The 17987-nt window shown below is 32.8% G+C and overlaps 4 protein-coding genes, 1 long non-coding RNA gene and 1 other non-coding gene across 11 annotated transcripts; 3 read left to right on the plus strand and 3 right to left on the minus strand.

The window, feature by feature from the left end:
• The first annotated feature begins 2465 nt into the window (after positions 1-2465).
• Positions 2466-3231, plus strand: LOC121118437 (ribosomal protein L37a). The gene is made up of 3 exons (XR_011780064.1): positions 2466-2585; positions 2912-3029; positions 3091-3231. It is a non-coding gene; the product is annotated as a ribosomal protein L37a (transcript).
• A 1759-nt stretch (positions 3232-4990) lies between these two features.
• LOC121117640 (cysteine protease ATG4D) lies at positions 4991-6888 on the minus strand. The gene is made up of 2 exons (XM_071888405.1): positions 6662-6888; positions 4991-6595 (listed from the first exon to the last, which is right to left on the minus strand). The coding sequence occupies exon 2, from the start codon at positions 6237-6239 to the stop codon at positions 5064-5066; it is 1176 nt and encodes a 391-aa protein (XP_071744506.1). The 5' UTR covers positions 6240-6595; positions 6662-6888; the 3' UTR covers positions 4991-5063.
• LOC121117641 (protein phosphatase PTC7 homolog) lies at positions 6882-9467 on the plus strand. 2 transcript variants are annotated; one of them, XM_040712090.1, is made up of 4 exons: positions 6882-6998; positions 7059-7229; positions 8017-8851; positions 8914-9467. In XM_040712090.1, exons 3-4 carry the CDS (start codon positions 8121-8123, stop codon positions 9206-9208), a joined length of 1026 nt encoding a protein of 341 aa, XP_040568024.1. In that variant the 5' UTR covers positions 6882-6998; positions 7059-7229; positions 8017-8120; the 3' UTR covers positions 9209-9467. The 2 variants fall into 2 exon arrangements, with proteins under 2 accessions (XP_040568024.1, XP_040568023.1); XM_040712089.2 differs by lacking the exon at positions 7059-7229.
• On the minus strand, positions 9400-12976 carry mRpL38 (mitochondrial ribosomal protein L38). 2 transcript variants are annotated; one of them, XM_040712087.2, is made up of 4 exons: positions 12831-12976; positions 10934-11318; positions 10077-10869; positions 9400-10016 (listed from the first exon to the last, which is right to left on the minus strand). In XM_040712087.2, the coding sequence occupies exons 2-4, from the start codon at positions 11169-11171 to the stop codon at positions 9725-9727; spliced, it is 1323 nt and encodes a 440-aa protein (XP_040568021.1). In that variant the 5' UTR covers positions 11172-11318; positions 12831-12976; the 3' UTR covers positions 9400-9724. The 2 variants fall into 2 exon arrangements, with proteins under 2 accessions (XP_040568021.1, XP_071744505.1); XM_071888404.1 differs by lacking the exon at positions 12831-12976 and adding an exon at positions 11607-11698.
• Positions 12977-13278: 302 nt separating this feature from the next.
• LOC121117637 (uncharacterized) lies at positions 13279-15641 on the minus strand. Its single transcript, XR_005864205.2, has 3 exons — positions 14607-15641; positions 14188-14559; positions 13279-14117 (listed from the first exon to the last, which is right to left on the minus strand). It is a non-coding gene; the product is annotated as an uncharacterized lncRNA (long non-coding RNA).
• Positions 15642-15645: 4 nt separating this feature from the next.
• LOC121117636 (zinc finger C4H2 domain-containing protein) lies at positions 15646-17678 on the plus strand. 4 transcript variants are annotated; one of them, XR_011780063.1, is made up of 4 exons: positions 15888-16343; positions 16413-16900; positions 16970-17170; positions 17236-17678. XR_011780063.1 is itself a non-coding variant. In XM_040712086.2 (3 exons), the coding sequence occupies exons 1-3, from the start codon at positions 16113-16115 to the stop codon at positions 17097-17099; spliced, it is 849 nt and encodes a 282-aa protein (XP_040568020.1). In that variant the 5' UTR covers positions 15646-16112; the 3' UTR covers positions 17100-17678. The 4 variants fall into 4 exon arrangements, 2 of the variants coding, with proteins under 2 accessions (XP_040568020.1, XP_040568019.1); XR_005864204.2 differs by having other exon boundaries at positions 15974-16343; positions 16413-16906; XM_040712086.2 differs by having other exon boundaries at positions 15646-16343; positions 16970-17678.
• The last annotated feature ends 309 nt before the right edge of the window (positions 17679-17987 follow it).

Consider the following 17987-nt stretch of genomic DNA (forward strand, 5'->3'; position numbering starts at 1 on the left):
GACTATAAAAAGTAATAAATATAAAGTATAAAAAACTATTATTTATGTCCCTTTTACTTTTATTTTTTCAATGTCGCCTGCATGTCAGGGTTTAGTTTAAAAAAATTTATTTATTTTTATGAAAAATACACGAATCATATATACAAAGGTTCAATCATTTATATTTATGAAATGACAGGCTATATTTTAAAGAGATATTCCGATCAATTAAAGGTATTGAATTCAAATTTCTGGGATGAATTGAAATACCCGAGAGTGTTATCTGTAGTTTAAAAACTCCATTTCATCTATCTGACTTAATTTGACCCAATATTGTTTTAGAAATATAATTTATGAATTTCCTAATTCTATAAATGTGGCGGTGAATTTTGGCTACTTTAAGTTCAATTTGCGATACCTCCAAAGGATTAATCAGAATCATTTGTTCATTGAAATAAACTATAATTTGTTGGAAAATGTATTCTATGTTTAATTTTGAGAAAAATTATTCTAGCTTTCTTTTGGGTTGACGTGCTACAAATATGCCATTTTATTAAGAGTTGGTCGTAAGTTATATATAATAGATTTGAATAATTATTTATGGCTTAATTAATCTATAATTACATATAGGATTAAGAGAAGATCGATATGATTGAATCACAAAGGACATAACTATTCTACTTCTGTGAAAATAAAATATTATAATTTTTAGTCGGCTATTAGTGTTTTGACCTTGAGTTTGACTTTTTTTTTTTTTAATAATTCCCATAGACATTTTAGACAAAAACTTTGGCACCCCAGACATAAATGAAAGCGTTCTCGTTTTTCTACATTCAATTTAATTTAGCAATTTCATTTTGAGTATCCGACCTTTTATGCCTCAAAAACTGTAGAGCTTCATTTAACGAGTGTGTATTTTTGTATACTGTAAAAGCCTGTTACTACGTTACTTATAAATTATAATTGGAACGCTGAACCGAACAAAATAATGGGTGAACGAAAAATGAAAAATTGAACGGAACGCTGAACAGAAAGCCAAAATAGCGGAACGCTTACAAGCCTGTTAATAAACCTTAGACCAGTGGGAGTAATCTTGCGTTTTTACAACATGCTTAGATATTTGATATAATGACAAGATTCTTTTAAACTGATATAATATCTATCGACTATCACCAATATAATATATATTAGGATAAAACTAAAAGGAAAATAAACAAACATAACAGAGGTTCCAATGGAAGAAGTGCTAGAAAAATACACTTAAAAATTCGTTGAAAGAATCTATAAGTCGATTGTTATGGTTCTCAGTACTTCGCTTGATACAGTTTTCCTCGCACTCCAACGACTCGACCTTTGACTACCTCCCCGAATCCTCTCAGCGGTTTGTCGCGCCACAGCCAACCAACCAACTCTTCTTCTGACATATCCTGGATCATAACGAAGTAGAAATTGCTGCTCTTGCCCAGTGCTTGCAAATGCTTGTCCGTCAATCCCAGAGTCTTGTCGAATATGAATAATCCATCATGTTTAATGATTTTAATTATTATAATTGATAACGGAGAATTAAATAATAAGCACTTTCTCTATGACTAGCACTTCTTCAATTAGAACCACATTCGTGTTTGTTTATTTTTCTTTTTTCTAAATATATATTGGTCATAGTTATTAATAATAAATTATTATATATATATATCAGTTTAAAAGAATCTTCCCACTCATTTACTTTTGAAATATGTTAAACGAAATTCATATTTTCCAATATAAATCTACTAAAGTTATAAGCTCATGGATAATTAATTTATTAACATGTATGTATCACGTAAGAGTTTCCATGAACTACTTATGCATACATGTAAGTAACTAATAGGGGAGTTAAATATGTCCCGCGACTTTGCTGATAATGATGTCTGGAATAGATTGCCACATTAAATTCATGGTCCAAGATCGTCTTTTTTTTAATTTTTTTTTTTTTTTAATGTTCCTTTAATTGGTTAGATGGAGTTGCACTGATTAAGTATAAGTAAACCTTATAGTATTAAAGTTACTCCAACTAACTTAGGAATCTTTTGGTGAAATCCATATACATAAAGTATATTTCTTTCTCTAGGAATCACCGGGCGCGAACGTTCACACATTCAAGTTCAAGAGAATAACTCCCGAGAGTGCTGTCCATAAGCTATAGCGATTCCACAAGATCGTCTTCTTCTTTTTTCTAATGAAAGAAGAGACTCACAAGTAATAATGGAGTCGGAAGGGAGGATGAAGGGTCTATAATTACAGAAATAATAAAGCCTTATAAATTGATTCAGTATCATAGACATTAGTTGTTTGATTGTTGTGTTCATCAGTGGCATCAGTTTTCCAAGAATATTAGGAGACGAAATAGAGAAAACTTTGGAAGTTGTTTTAATGGAAGAGCTGCAGATGCAGGAGGACGAATCTCATTGTTTCTCGCTGTACATTTCATTCCAGTATTATTGAGAAATTTAACTTGCTTCAGGCTCAGCCAAGTTGTTTTGAAAAAGAAAATTCCTTTTTTTATTAATATTAAGGAAAACGGTTAATTATTGGATGTCCACATGGGACCAATAAAAAAAAGACTTACGGTATATTAAAAAATTATTCCTCTAATGCCTAGTTTTATTATATAAAAATACAATAAAATTTATAAAAATGTGTTATTGTATCTTTATACTGCCTCATTTCCATTTTTTAGATAAAAATTGACTTATTACAGTGGAAATGTTAGGGTTTTTAGCACGTATTACTTTGATTTAATTCATATATTAGTGTTTATCATTGAATCAAGTAGTATTCAATAAAGGTATTAAGTTTTTTTTAACCCATTTGATGGAGTATAATCACGATTTATTGGAAATTTGTTCATTTTATGTAGTAAAAATATCCTCTTCCTAAAATGCCGTCTTCTTAGTTATGATGTAATTGATGACGTAAATGTAAAGAAGCTCTCATGAGCTCGTAATGAAAATTTCAAGAAGGCCAGATGATACTTTTCAAATTACTTTTGATAGATTCATATTAGTATTCATGTAAGTATAAATTTATCTGATTCAATCAATGTGATTTCCAAATAATAAATTTGAATTCCAGAGCTATCTAGCAAAGAATAAGTGGATTTAAAAATAGTCGTGAGATTATGTTTGGCTATAATCGTATCTTAAGTTAGCTATGAGCAGTTGAGAGGTGTTTTTCAGCTGTTGTTCTCCTCTTTCTTTCTTTTCACATCCGGATCCTGCCGAGGAACGATGGTAAGCTTTTGGCTTTAAAAAAATATTTAATGTTCTAATTAATAATCCGTACGAATCTTTGTTATCTTTAGACTAAGGGTACTAGCTCGTTTGGTAAACGGCGCAATAAGACGCACACCCTGTGCCGTCGTTGCGGACGCGTCTCTTATCACATCCAGAAAAAGACCTGTTCTTCTTGCGGCTACCCCAGTGCTCAGATCCGTAAATACAACTGGTCTGTTAAGGCCAGAAGGAGGAAGACCACTGGTACTGGCCGTATGAGATACTTGAAGGTCGTCAGACGTAAATTTAGGTAAGAAAGTTGCTTGATTAATAATAAGAAAAATGAATTATGCTTATATTTTTGTTACATTATAGAAACGGATTCCGTGAAGGCACCGTTGCACTTCCCCAGAAGAAAGAATAATCACTGTTTGTGTTCAATTACTCTTCCAACAACCCACATCTAAAATTACATCTGTCTTTGTTACAATTGAAAATTAAATACAACAACTTTTTTTTCGAAAGAAAAGTCTTGTTAGTGCATTTATTGAAACTAGAAATTCGCCATTTCTGTAAACTGAATATTTGTGGATTTCCGTAAGGTTATGAGTATGTGACTTAGTTTAATCAAGTTTGTAATTAGAAAGTGAAAGTGTCTTGTATCCATCAGTGATCAGATTGGCAATCTTTTAATCAATTTCCGTTTCCCTTTCCCCGCTTAGTGCATTTTGTTAGCGAGTTTTCAGTCGTCTCCAGCACCATCGTGTCGCTGCATGCTGATGGTCGTATTATAATATGAATATTAATTAACCTTTTAGGTACATAATCTTGTTAGGGTAATTGTGTATGGAGGCGTGCCGTCTTGTTTCGCACTAAAAGTTACCATTTATGTTGATTTCGATTATATTATTTGCTATTTCCTTACTTATACAAATTGTTCCTTAGAAGAATTGGTAAGTTATAGTGTTAACAATTTATGTTCATAAACAAATTTCAAATAGTCTTGATAAGGAGCCATGGAATGCAAGAGTTCTTGGATTTTGGTTTATTAAACTGTCAATATATTTCACTATTACTTACGGAATATAACTGCGTTCATAGGAATTGTATCGAATAATATAAATACTCAATATTTTATTTCGAAGATTAAAATAATGAAACCATTTTATTATCGATTAACATAAAATGTTGTTCTAAAGATATTAAAGTTTTATTACTTGACTTAAAGGATATTCAATTCTCGAGAACATAACTAATAAATTATAAATTTTCGTCATCAAAAATGCAATTGTTATTAATATCTTTGACCTGTTACCGTTATCGACCATCTCCAGTTAAAAGTTTGAAAACTTAATCAAAACGTGTTAGTTTTAAATCTCTAGTGTGAATATTTTACTCGAATTCTATAATATTCGTTCATTTAATTTCATAACACCAATTGAAATTTGATATCAAGTCTAGAAAGGCATAGCTTAGAACATTCCTAATCTTACTGCACTCTAATTTTTGTATCGCACGAGAGTCGTAAATTCATTATTAATAACCTATATAAATTAAGTATATCAAAGAATGATTGAGCTGGAAGTAAATTTGTGTAGATTCTCACTAATCTTAAATGAGGAAAATAAATCATTCAACGGATGCAAGTATTTAAATAAATTAGTTTTATTTAAAACCCCGAGATTTATCCACGTTTTACTTCATCGTTACTACGAAAATTGATATAGTATGAAGCAAATACGAATAAAAAAATGACAAACTGAAAGCAATAGATTTTATGACTGAAGGAAACATGACTATACATATATAAATAGAGTTAAAACATATTCAAGTTTAAATAAAGACAAAATCTTCTGAAATGGATTGGTGGCCTGTAGAAGGTGACTGAGGAATATTAACAAATTCTTCATCAGGATTACTTTCCATACTCAAGGATCGAGAAAGAAGATCCCCTAAATTGGTGACACAATCTGCTGCTTTGCCTTCGATAATAGTAAACATAGGATAGGTCATCCCGTCAGGTACAGCGAGTCTGGTAACGTTTGGTTTCCATTCCTCAAATTGTTTTTTACTTCGAATTAAAAATCCAAAACAACAGGAGGGATCCATTTTGAAAACAGACATTTTTTTAGGTGTGTTACAATGAAAGGTTTTAAGATCAAAGTGAACGAGATTAGTGTCCACTTGATCTTGTACCAAATGAGGATCTAAATGAATCAAATAGTTATCTTGAAATCCAATAAAATAAAGGGAATGCTTTGGCCTTCCCCCAATGATACCCACACATTCGTCGGAGGCAAGTAAAGACTTGATACATGAAATGTAAATAGGATTAAGCCTTTCTCCACCAAGACGAAGAGGTATAAGAATGAGTAGTGATGTCCATGATGTGGGAGTGGAACAGAGGTTTAGTACATCTTGATTATAAATAGTACAATCGTTAGCAATATAAATTCGAAAGTCTTTGAGTAAATCGTCAGTGCTTGCATTGGAAACTGCCGATTTGAGTAAGTGAGACGTGCTAGAAGGACCGAACCATTCTCCAGGAGAGCGATTAAGATTGATTCGAGCAATAGCAAGGAGGGAGTGGATAGATAAAGGTGATTCCTCTTGATCCGCAAAGAGACGAATAATATTACGATGCTTCAAGTCCTTGAGAGGATCCTCTCCTCCATTTCGTTCCCAACGCCAGTGTCGCCCCAGATGAAGAAGTAAAAGTGCATTTCCAAGAAGCATTTGTCCCGAACGAATAGTACAGCCCCATCCACAGTCGGAGTTGATTTTTGTTCCACGAAATTCCTTGAACTCTCGACGATACGTCAACCATAATTTGGATACAAAGTCACGAGCGAAGGATTCACTCATGTAATAATTTCGGGCAAGGAGAGTCACGGGACTCGAAGAGCTTGAAGTGTCACCTGCATCCAAGAGCCACGCTGCTTGTCCAAACTTGATTCGGTTCCAGACAGACAAAATTCGGTTCTTAATTTCTTGAGCCCCATCACTCATGGCAAATCACAAGTTAGGGCTTGGAACTTAATCATAGCACAAATCTCCCTGTCAGGAATTCCCTCAATTATTCATCTGGATTTTCTACTTTTTAGTCTTTAGATAGGAATCTCCACTCCTCTCAGGCTCAAGAGATGAGACGAGAATCCACTAGGTCCATTCCATTCACTCTCCAGTCTCACCAGCTTCAGAAATACAAACATCCAACAACAGAGTTGGGAGACTTGGGCTTGTTTGGAGTCACGTACATCACCTCCAAACCTACTCACACACAAATCTCACTCCCTATTTACTACAACTACTCCGAGTCCAACAACCACTTTCACTTAACCTAGGGCCCTCTCCTCAAGAATGAACTAATTATGATAACAACTTTAGAAAATCAGAAACTCTGCTCATAGTACAACTACAGAAAATCTTACACTGGCTCTTTGTGATATTTTCTACAACTCACTGATCGCTCTCCTCCTTTTCTTTCTTTCTTTCCTTCTTTTTTTTTTTTTTCCTTCTTCTTGTTGTTATTGTTATCCTTCTCCCAGTGGAACATCAGCTTTGCTCTTATACACTGGGCCAGAGTTGAATTACAACGAATTGACACCCTCCAGATCAGTCCATCATCCTCTCTTCCAACCACTTCGCCCTCATCATCCATTTCCTCTCTCTTCAAGGAAGGATCCATCAGCATAGTTACTGCTAGCAAATCAAAGAAGAATTCCCAATAGGATCTTTTTGAATGAAGACCAAAACTTTGGATCAGAGGTAATCCTAATATAATCCAATCCTTTCCTGGATTTCACTCTTTTTTTTTCTCCTTGTAAGCTTTTCCTTTTCTAACCCAGTCTCCTTTGAATGAGATCCTTCTTAGCTTTCCTTCCTGTGGATGCGTCGTAATAAGGGAATGAATTCAAGTTGGGAAGCGTTTGTTGCTAATTGAAAGGACATGGAATCACTCACGTGCTCTAGGCTATTAGTTCTTTGATCATAAACTAGGTTACTACTCCTTACTAGAAGCGTATTTAATGAGGTCGTGTTCAGAGTGCTACATGCATGACCGTCTTCTTCTGCTTGAGGCTTCATTTCATTCTGTCATTTCATTTTCTTTCCTTTCCTGTAGTATACTACTTCAACAAGAAATTGCAATTTTAGCTCCTGTTTTTTTGTCTCTTTCTCTCTTTTCACTCGTGCGAAAATATTCAAACCGTTGTTTCCTCAGCCTGCTCACTTTTATCAAATGCAAAAAATAAATAAATATGTATATATATTGTCCGTAAGAAAATGTATTCACTGACATTAGTGAGAGAAAATGAGATAATTTACAATCGGAGTCATGATACTACAGGACTTTCCATAATATAAATAATGAGAAAGGACCTTTAGTATTGTGCATTTTTTGACAGGTCATGCGTTAGTTGTATTATCAATATTTTAAATGCACTGTTTATTTCTTTAATTGTATGATGAATTTATTCTACGCTAATGTTTGAGTTTCAAACAAGAAATCCGAAATTATTTAACTATCTTGTTTTCCAAGGGCAACTTTTGAAATAAAACTATTCTCTCTTATTTTTATTTTGTTCCTGTAAGGAATTATTCTATTTGTCTTATTATGTTGTACAGTAATAAGGAAGGAAAGACTCGCATTAATGTATATATTTAAAAGTGTAATAACATTTATCAGATGTATGCTACTTGCTTATCAGAATTCAAATTTTAAAATTTATTACATGAAAGAAAAGGAAAAATCCAATACCTCTCATTTTCACAATTTTCTTTACAGATTATTAAGAATGTGACATTGGCCTGGTTTATTATCTACTTTTTTGTGTCGCCTCGAGTGGAAACAAAAAACTATTAAGCTCACTTAGAGTTATATCCTCCAACATGCATGCTATTGGATGTTTGAGTCGTATTGTTTCTAGGACACTCGTAACAGGTGTAGGTCGTCCTAATGGGGAATCCTTCAAAACAAGAAGCAAAGAAGAGACTAAATTGGTAACAGCCGTTAGTGGCTTTCCTAAATTGTCAAATGCATACGACATTGATCATATCATCAACGGACAAATAGGAGATGATGCCTACTTTGTGACTCGCCATTTGGATGACTGGGATTCTCGTAAACGTGAGGCTAAAAGCTTTTCCGAAGGAAATCAAGATGAATTCGAGCCTCAGAGCTATTCTTTTGAATGTAACTCTGCAGATGTGATCGGTGTTGCAGATGGTGTCGGAGGTTGGAGGCAATATGGCATTGATCCAGGACAATTTTCATCCTGCCTCATGAAATCTTGTGAAAGACTTGTGATGGATGGTAAAATTTGTTCAGACCAGCCAGCTAAATTGTTGTCTCAGGGTTATCAAAAGATGCAAGAGTTTAGTGGTGTGAAACAACAAATAATCGGATCCTCCACAGCCTGTGTTATAATCCTGTCTCACCGAGATAGGATGCTTTATGCCGCAAATATTGGGGATTCGGGATTTATTATCGTTCGAGATGGTGAAGTTATTCATAAATCTCGGGAACAACAGCACCATTTTAATACACCATTTCAATTGTCTCTACCTCCTTCTGAATTGGCCTCTGAGGTACTTTCAGATCGTCCTGAATCTGCTGACAAGTAAGAATTTTTACTTATGTACGACAATATCATTGGGATTTTTTCTTCTTCAATTATTATAGATACGCATTTTCTGTTCAAAATGGAGACGTTATAATGTTGGCAACCGATGGTATATTTGATAACGTTCCTGAGGCATTATTAGCTCAAGAAATGGCGACTATTTGGGGGTGTTCGGATCATAGAAGGATTCAACAGACTGCAAATAGTATTGCCCTCATTGCAAGAAAATTATCTCAAGATCAATATTTCCTATCTCCATTCTCTCGTAATGCTCGCGCCAATGGGCTGGATATCGTTGGTGGAAAACAAGATGATCTTACAGTTTTATTAGCTACAGTTATTTTACCTACATAGAGCCGTGCATGTGTTCATTTGCTCGCCCGGAAATATGTTTATTTTATATATACATTCGTTTGATTTTCCCCTTCACAAATTTCTTTCGAAAGAGTTGCTCCTATTATGTATTGGATTGTCAGATTTATTTAGATTTTTTTCTTCTTAGAAAAATCGAATAATGTGCTCCTGTAAAGTGAAGAAAGTAAGAATCCCATATATGTATTTATATTTGATAAAAAAATCATTTGGTTTAGACATATAAATGAGCATGACATAATTTTTGGGAGTTTCATATATTTTTCTTTGTAACAGTTAATATGTTAGTGATTATCCGTTTTGTTACTTATTACATACAGTGAAATTCGATCCATAGCTGGAAAGTGACATAAACTAAAACTTGTTTGCCGTATTACAGTTTAATAAGCAACATAAGTGATCAACTCAAAACGTCTCATACATCATTATTATAACTTGATAGAGAATACGTAATATATATATATAAATTTAAATTTAGTGGTTTTCACAATTTTTCATCTATGCATGCGAGTCCGTGGGATCTTTTCCCAACTCTTTCCAGTCCATATCCTTATAGATCCCCTGCCTTAGTCTTTCTCGTTCGATCTCTCTACGTCGCCATGTGGGCTCGGGCCAGTATCCTTCATAGGGATGAGAACCAATGGGATCAAACGCATGAGCTAATGGAAATTTATTTTTTCGTAAGTCTCCCTCAAATGGATGGGTCTCAATCAATTTCTTTCTTAGAACCTCCTCTTGAATTTCTTTTGGATCTCTATGCCTGTCTAAAAATAGATTAAACCCATCTACCCTAAATAAAACAATCAAAATATAAGCAAAGAAAAAAAAACGCGTTACAATAGAATTATACTTTTTTCGAGGAAACATTGAGCTCCAAGGTCGAACGTAACTGGGTAAAAACTCATACTCGTAGGTTGGTTCTGGTAATTGGAGAACATCATGATAGAAATCTCTAAGACTCGAGTCGTAGTCTGACTGAAAAAATGATAATCCCACAGGTGTAACAGAGTCCTTCTGACTTTCAAAAAAGTAAGAGCTAGAAAATGTTCGCTTTTTCAAATCAATGATTTGATTATCTTCTTTGAGATTAAACTGAGATAAGTCAATTTTATATTCATGTTCATAAAGAACGAATACATAACGAAAATATCCTGTTCCTTTCGGAGGAAAAGGCCTACAGTAAGGAATGACTTCTTCCTTTGACCCGTTATGAATATTTCCCACCATCCAATGAACATACTCCTGGTTTTCATCTTCAAAGTGTCCATCTGGTGTCGACATAACTAGAGTATAATACTTAGTTCCAGAAAAACTTACTTTTGGTTGGATTGAAGCTTGGGACGGTTTGACTATATTTCCCCTATAAACAGGAAGACAGTGACTCTTATCATCTCCGATAGGAAATTCTACACGAAGCATTGTGTTGGGTTTGAAAAATTTTCCCGGAAAGAGATCCTCGTATATTCCATACAATTCTGCTGCTTCAAAGATATCTTTGTAAGCACCACCGTATTGAATATGGTCTTTCTCAACAAGATGAGAATCAACATTGAGAGAACGTTCACGTGAAGCTTTTTCAAGCACTGGATTTTTTCGCTGTTCCTTCCTCCAGGCAAGCATCTTTTTACGATTCGTCGTGGGATCTAGAATCATAAAATGGTAATGAATTAATATCCTGTTATGGTTGATAACAAATACAAGAAGCACCTTCGCTCTTAACAGGAGGGTATCCAATGTCTTGACGTTGGGATAGTGCCAATGCATGAGGTGCCTTAAGAGCGTCCAAACGCTCCTGAAGATCTCCATGAACACCAGGTTGCCGATTTAGAATGGAAGATGGATAACCTGATTTAGCCAAACCATTGTTATTAAACCATCCACGATGCTTGGAATTAGGTCGTAAATCTTTCCAATGGTAACTTCTTCTCCAAACCACGGAAAACATGATCAGCAATTTTTAAGGATAAAAGAGCTATTTATTTTTAAGCGATTTAACTTTTAAGTAAATATAAAATTAATATTTAATAATTAAAAATGATCAGTTTGATTAAGTTCAGTCTTTGGTTATGGAATTATCCGCTACAGCAGAATTCTAAAATAAATAAACAAACAAATGGAATTTAGTTATAGCTAACAGCTTGTTAGCTGGATATTTTGAGAAAGCTAGTTATAACTTATAGCTAAAGCTTTAAACAAAAGGAAAGGATAAAAATATATATCTTTAGCTGGTAGCGGGTGACCGAAGGGAAAAATGATTTAAATGTATATGGAACGAACTCTTTTTTTTTGTGCTTGACGAGAGTTTAAAATAATTTTCTCATCATAATCAAATAAATTCAGTAAATTGAAGCTTGAAAGCAGCTCATATCTCTTGCATAACTTTTTAATCGAAAGTTTAACCACTAAACAATTATCACTTCAATGACACAGAATATGCATTAATAATTTAATCCCATTTATATATTCAAATACATGTATTACGTACACTTCTATTACATAATATGTATCCAAGCCAATTTCTGCAAATGAGCGAGAGTAAATCAATTTCTTATATTACGAAAATGGTTTCAAAATTCGTCAATCAGTATTAATAACCACCTACTCCGCACTTTATTCGATCAAACTGCATCAAAATTCTTCAATATCTATGCTAAAAATTGTGTTTCTGAAGCAAAAAGTCAGCTCCATGCAAATAAAAAAAAGGAAAAAAAATTCTTAACTACCTACTTTTTTTTCTTGATTTAAAGTTCGATTGAATTGTCAATTATCTCAATAATATTTTCTTCAATTTTAAAGTGTATAATGCACATAATATAAGTGTTTCATTATAAAAACATGTCATTGAAATTAGATTGTTTAATGGTTAAACTTCTATCAAAATAAATTAAATTATTTTTGTAAATGGGTAAGGTATGATGTGTTAAAGTTTCAATTGGCTATTTTTACAGACTGAATCTGAGCAAATTATTTTGCACTAGAGTAAAAAAAAAAAAGCGCACACCAAAAGAATATATATTTGTGTGGCAATTACAAGAAACCAACATACGATTTTTATTCGTCAAATTAAGTCAATGTTAGTTTATTATTCTTTGTATAATGTTCTACAATTTCTATTATAGAAATATTTTAATTAACACTCTAAAGAGTGCGCTAATTAGGGTTAATTATTATCAAAATATCCCACTAAAAATAATGTAGCTATAATAGTTGGTACAGCTGAACATATTGAGAGGTGACATTATTTCATTTATAAATGGAGGAATAACAAGTCTTGAGAGATAATTTCAAAAATTAAAAAATCTCAAATTTCACCAAAATTGTTCAAATTCGTCAATTGAATTTATATCAAGTCCATCTGTTACTACAATTAAATTTGAAACGTTCACTTTTTTAAATCATATCATTTCAAGTATATCAATCTTAAATTACATTACATTATAAGTGTAATATAAACTTATCTCTCTGAATTCAATTAATTGACATTTTTAATGTTATCTTTTCATTGAGTATCTAAACTTAGTAATAGAGTTTACAAACAGGTATGAATACTGTCTAATGGAAAATTTGTAATAATAATATAAAAATAAAATAAAAATTTACTGACCCGATAATGTCACATTGTTACTTAAACATACATTATGAAGTCAAAACGTATTTTATTTCAAACTTTGGGAACATGTGGAATAAATGGTTTTATACTTTATAATAATAATAGAATATATTCTGATCTACTTTTAGCAGAGTTATACTGTAATCCAGTTTTCATTAATCTTTATGTTTGGTTATATAAGATGAAAGTTATTACTGATAATGATTCATAAGTTAACAATAAATTTCAGACCATTAGACACAACTATAACATGAGTCATCATATTAAGTAAATAGTTTGTATGTTAGGTTTAGATTTACCAAATTATATCTTGTGAACTATTAGAAAATATATGTACGAAATGATTATCTTAATATTTTTAGTATGACAATATAATTGAAGTTTAACCACCCTGTAGGTATAAAACTAAATTCACCTAGATTAAATACTCAATAAGCATTACTTATTCACATCTCTTTAAAGGTATATTCTTGAATGATTAAAAAATTACACGTAAATTAAAAAAAAAAAAAAATTTTTTTGGTTTATTATTAATAACGACTAAATATAATATTTTACAAGATAAATAACATAAGTATGTACTAAAAATTTCGTATTGTTGTATCACAATAAAAAAAAAAAAAAAAACAATGGAAAAAACAATGGAAAAAATAATAGTAGAATTCGTTTTACACCTTTTAAATTCTTAATCTAAAATATCATAAACCAAATAGCTACGATTTCCTTAAAATATTAACCTCACAATTGACTTAATAATTCATAATAACTACCTCATATCAAACGATATGGCAGTGATCAAGAAAAATGGTTACTATTTTTTAACAAAGTTAGAAATGACGTAGAATACGTAGATGATGAGGAAAAAAAACGTACACACTGATAACGAGGGATAAATGTCATTTGTTGAAAAATTGAAATGTAGAAGTAATTTTGTAGAAATTCAAATTCAAGTTTTCAAATGGCAAATTATTAAAAATTTCGTTCCATAAGAAAAAAAATCATATTTACTAACTGTGTACATTAATTCCATCCAGAGGTTATCGGTTGTATTTCGTAAATATAAATATTTTCTAGGATTTTTTAAGATATTTTTCCCTGCAAAGTTTACAAGTTCCACATTTTTTAATCTCCTTCTTCAAATTATTTCTGTGCAAATCAAACCCTTCGCATGAAAAACACCCTTTCTTTATTTTTCCATATGATTTGAACACACCAATCGCATATTCCTGTGAGAGTCCTTGTGTATCAAAATGAGTTGGTAAGTAAAATCAAAATAGCATGCTGAGTATGATAATAGAGAAGGGGTGGATTGGAAATTAATAAAATTACACAATTTAATTTTGAGTGATACCTTGTAGTAAATTAGCCGATAATGTGTAAGGAGTATCTTCTCCCAAAAAATTAGATGGTGAAGATAAAAATGATGAATAATCTTTGGATAAAGTGACACATGTAGGAGAAGAAGTGAACGTAGATAAGAAAAGGTTATGTTGAGAAAAATATGTGATAGTTCTTTATTCGTTTCAGAGGAAAGAAATACTCGTCCAAAAATTACCTCCAATTAACACTGTATTTTTGCACGTCCACTGGCGAAAACTTTGAATGATTTTCAACAAAAAAGGGTATAGAAAACTCATCAAATGCACCACAAATAACCTATGCTACAAAAGCCATAATGATATAAGAGAGATATCGCACAATTTGAGCCTTCCTTAATCGTTTCCTAAAATTATTTTAGAACAAAACTACAAATACTGAAAACATTAGTACCTATTCAGCCTCAACAAAAATATAGTTAATAACGTAATAGATTCTTGATGATTTTTGGAGTATTCAACCCTCCTATTATAATTGCTGCGTTCACTTTAGATTTGATGCATGTGCCCCTTAATACCGTCATTAATATTTAATGTCCAATCAACCAAAGTATGTTTTTAAATAGATTCTATGAATAATGAGGGCAATTGTTGAGAATGACCATAAAAAATATGGGAAACATCGCTTCACCGTTCCATAATATCCAATTTGGGACACAAAGTCTTCCAATGACGAATAAAAGTTGATTAACTGCAATATTTATCGTATCCTTGATCCAAATATGATTTGTTTATATTTATTATATACAATTTCCCTATTTCAATGACTTAGAAAATGAATTGCTAAGATCATTATGAGATGCAACTCTTCCCGGTACAAAGACACCATGATCTTTCATTAGGTTATCCAGAAAATGTTTAATACCTTCTCTACTTTTATTAATATTTCGATTGTACGGGTAATTAGATGGATCTCCAGTTAACTTATGTTGCTTATGAGTGAACCTATTTTTCAAACAATGAGAGTAAAGTCCCTGATTCCTGGATTTTCCCATAGCCATGATGAAAGAAAAGTTGTGAAACAAACTCTCCATCCACTAATTTTGAATTAAATTTTTTTATCTTCCCTTTCCAGAGCACCAAAATGTCCTAACACATAGGCTCATGACTCAATGGAGAAAAAGAAGACATTTCTAGGGATTGATCCCGCCGAAAAGAAACACATTCATAATCAAACCAATGAAAACAAGGAGTTTTGTTTCCTAATTGATCCAATGGTCCATTTTCGAAATACTTTTCAATGTTAAACCCACATCACGAAATGTAACGTCTCCATGCTCCGAAGTTCGGATATCAGAGATGTCGTCAATAGACGAAGACCAAATCGGGGATTTCATTACAAAAATATATTATAATTTATGTCAATATTGAATATAACAATCCTAATGGTGCCGAAAGATTGAGAAAATTATAATAATAACTCAAGATCAGCCAGTTAAAAACCTAACCATACCAACATCAATTTTGAATCATCCTTATAATCTAATTTAAGAGGCGATAGCGGCTCTTCTGAAGCATTATACTTTTTTAAAATGCATTTAAATTAAACTAAAGATTCAAAGCAATAGGGTTTTCTTTGCAGTGTTGGGAAATTTTATCTAAAAGTGGTTTTATGATGAAACAAAAATAGCTAGAAATAAAAAAAGCTGTTTTTCTCCTTTTCACTTATTCTTTGAGGAATTGATTTATTGTGATAGCCTGAGACTTATCGTTCTCTGTGGAATTCCCTGGGAGTGCAACTATCGCTATAAATAACAAAGAATAAAGTTAGCTATTTCTTTCTGTTTCTTGTTCAGTGTTCTCGTTCATTGATTCATATTCTGAGGTCGAACGTTCTCCGGTACCATTGATTGTTATTAGTTTCCTTGCATTAAAAGAAGATCCAATCCATCATTATAGGATGACGACCATGGAGGAGCGTCAATCTCTGGCCAAATTGGAGGCTTTAAAAGATATCCGCAATAAGACGATTGCATTGGAGAAATTGCGACTTCGACTTCTTCACGACATTGAGTGTGTGGAGGGTGAAGAGAAGTGCCTGGGGGAGTATCGGCGGGAAATGGAGTTTCTTCAACAGGAGAAAATGGCTCATGTAGAGGAACTGCGACAAATTCACGCGGACATCAATGCTGTATGACTTAGATTCTGGATTTCTTGTTTCCTATAACTTTCCTTTTTCCTTCTTTCTTCTTTCTTACAGATGGAAACCGTGATGAAGCAGGCCGAAGAGGCTCGTCGGGGATCTCAGGAATCCGCTCGTCGTATTTATGAGGACTACGGTCCACTCAAGCAAGACGTGGATCTGATGCGAACTGAGCTTCTTGGTCTGGAAAAACTGCCTGATCTTCTTACGGATTCCAAGGATAAACTCACATCCATGGGAATTTCGGATAAACCCAAAATGCCAAACATGATGCTGGAACCCTGGCATCATCATCATCCACACTCGGAAGAATCCAAATCCTTTGCTTCTCTCATGTCTTTAGGGAGAGCTGCCGCCGCGGCTGCTGCTGCCGGCAATGCACCTCCTCCACCTCCAAATCCATTTTTGGCAGCGGCAGCTGCGCAACATTCAGCAATGGGACTAGGTCCGCTCCCCGGGATGGGCTCAAAAGGATCCTCTGCCGTATCTTCTAATGAACTACGTAATTCATCAAGTGGCCCCACAGCCGTTCCACCTCCATTTAGGTATAGGTAGTTAAACTTGAATCACTTGCATCACTCACTCACTCATTCAAATATTCATTATCATTTCAGACAACAACCACCTCCAATGAAGTCTTGTCTCTCATGTCATCAACAAATCCATCGAAATGCTCCAATTTGTCCCCTCTGCAAAGCCAAATCTCGATCTCGTAATCCAAAAAAGCCAAAGAAGAAAGAATAACATTTGAATTTCGTTTTTTCCACATGCTATTTCTATGAATTCATCTCACAGTGCCAATGTATTATAACTAAGTATTATTGAATAGTATTTAATGTTTAGCATCCTAATATAGCATTTTCATGTACTATGGTTCAAGGATTTCAATACCATTGAATCCCCTCTTTATAGAATTTCTTTTTTTATGTGAGACTGATAGAATACTTCCATTTTCAACCTGCATGATAGTTGTTAATATACTCATATGAGTAAACAACACAGGCCTGTTTTTAATGAATTTTCTTTAAAAAAATATTTTTTACAAATTATATGGTTTGTTAAGTTAACACTTGTTTAGGTCCTAGGGAGCTTACCATAATGAGTTTTAACTTTTTGTGAGATGTGGAAGGATTTATTCTATTCCTTTAGTATAAATTGTTGATTTCACATTGTATCATCGAAATAATATACTCAATTAAACCATTTTTCTTATACTTAATAGAATTTCTAATTTAATTTATATCTGTTTCTATAATTAATTATCATGTATGTATTTATCATAAATTAATCGTTATTTTATAGCAAATATAAATAGTAGCCATACTCCTCTAATAAATTTATTTTATAATTGGTAAGAAGTGGTCATTGTATTCATCTTTTGGTTAGTGTTTAGTGAAATAAGAAAGGACTTAAAAATACGAAGACATATATTCCTTATATTGTTTTTCTTCTAAACAATGTTCATTGATTAAGCTTGGATTGCCATTTATAAGGTAGCAAAATCTTTAGTTTGATAGTTTTGTTATTTATGAATTGAGTAAACAATTTCATACCCAAGTCTGAAGATATTATGCTTATTCTGAATAAATATGTAACTTTTTATTCTTAAAACTAAATATAACTATATGTCCA

Source organism: Lepeophtheirus salmonis, chromosome 5 (genome assembly GCF_016086655.4).
Source record: "Lepeophtheirus salmonis chromosome 5, UVic_Lsal_1.4, whole genome shotgun sequence".
Taxonomy (NCBI): Eukaryota; Metazoa; Arthropoda; class Copepoda; order Siphonostomatoida; family Caligidae; genus Lepeophtheirus; species Lepeophtheirus salmonis.

Bases quoted from the DNA above. Each gene is read 5' to 3' on its own strand.
- LOC121117636 (XM_040712085.2), top strand. From the start codon at position 16,113: ATGACGACCATGGAGGAGCGTCAATCTCTGGCCAAATTGGAGGCTTTA. The intron at 16,344-16,412 runs GTATGACTTAGA...TCTTTCTTACAG, and splicing joins TTCACGCGGACATCAATGCT to ATGGAAACCGTGATGAAGCA. The intron at 16,907-16,969 runs GTAGTTAAACTT...TTATCATTTCAG, and splicing joins CCACCTCCATTTAGGTATAG to ACAACAACCACCTCCAATGA.
- LOC121117641 (XM_040712090.1), top strand. From the start codon at position 8,121: ATGCATGCTATTGGATGTTTGAGTCGTATTGTTTCTAGGACACTCGTA. The intron at 8,852-8,913 runs GTAAGAATTTTT...CAATTATTATAG, and splicing joins CGTCCTGAATCTGCTGACAA to ATACGCATTTTCTGTTCAAA.
- mRpL38 (XM_040712087.2), bottom strand. From the start codon at position 11,171: ATGTTTTCCGTGGTTTGGAGAAGAAGTTACCATTGGAAAGATTTACGA. The intron at 10,870-10,933 runs GTGCTTCTTGTA...TTATGATTCTAG, and splicing joins CCCTCCTGTTAAGAGCGAAG to ATCCCACGACGAATCGTAAA. The intron at 10,017-10,076 runs GTATAATTCTAT...TGTTTTATTTAG, and splicing joins TCAATGTTTCCTCGAAAAAA to GGTAGATGGGTTTAATCTAT.
- LOC121117640 (XM_071888405.1), bottom strand. From the start codon at position 6,239: ATGAGTGATGGGGCTCAAGAAATTAAGAACCGAATTTTGTCTGTCTGG.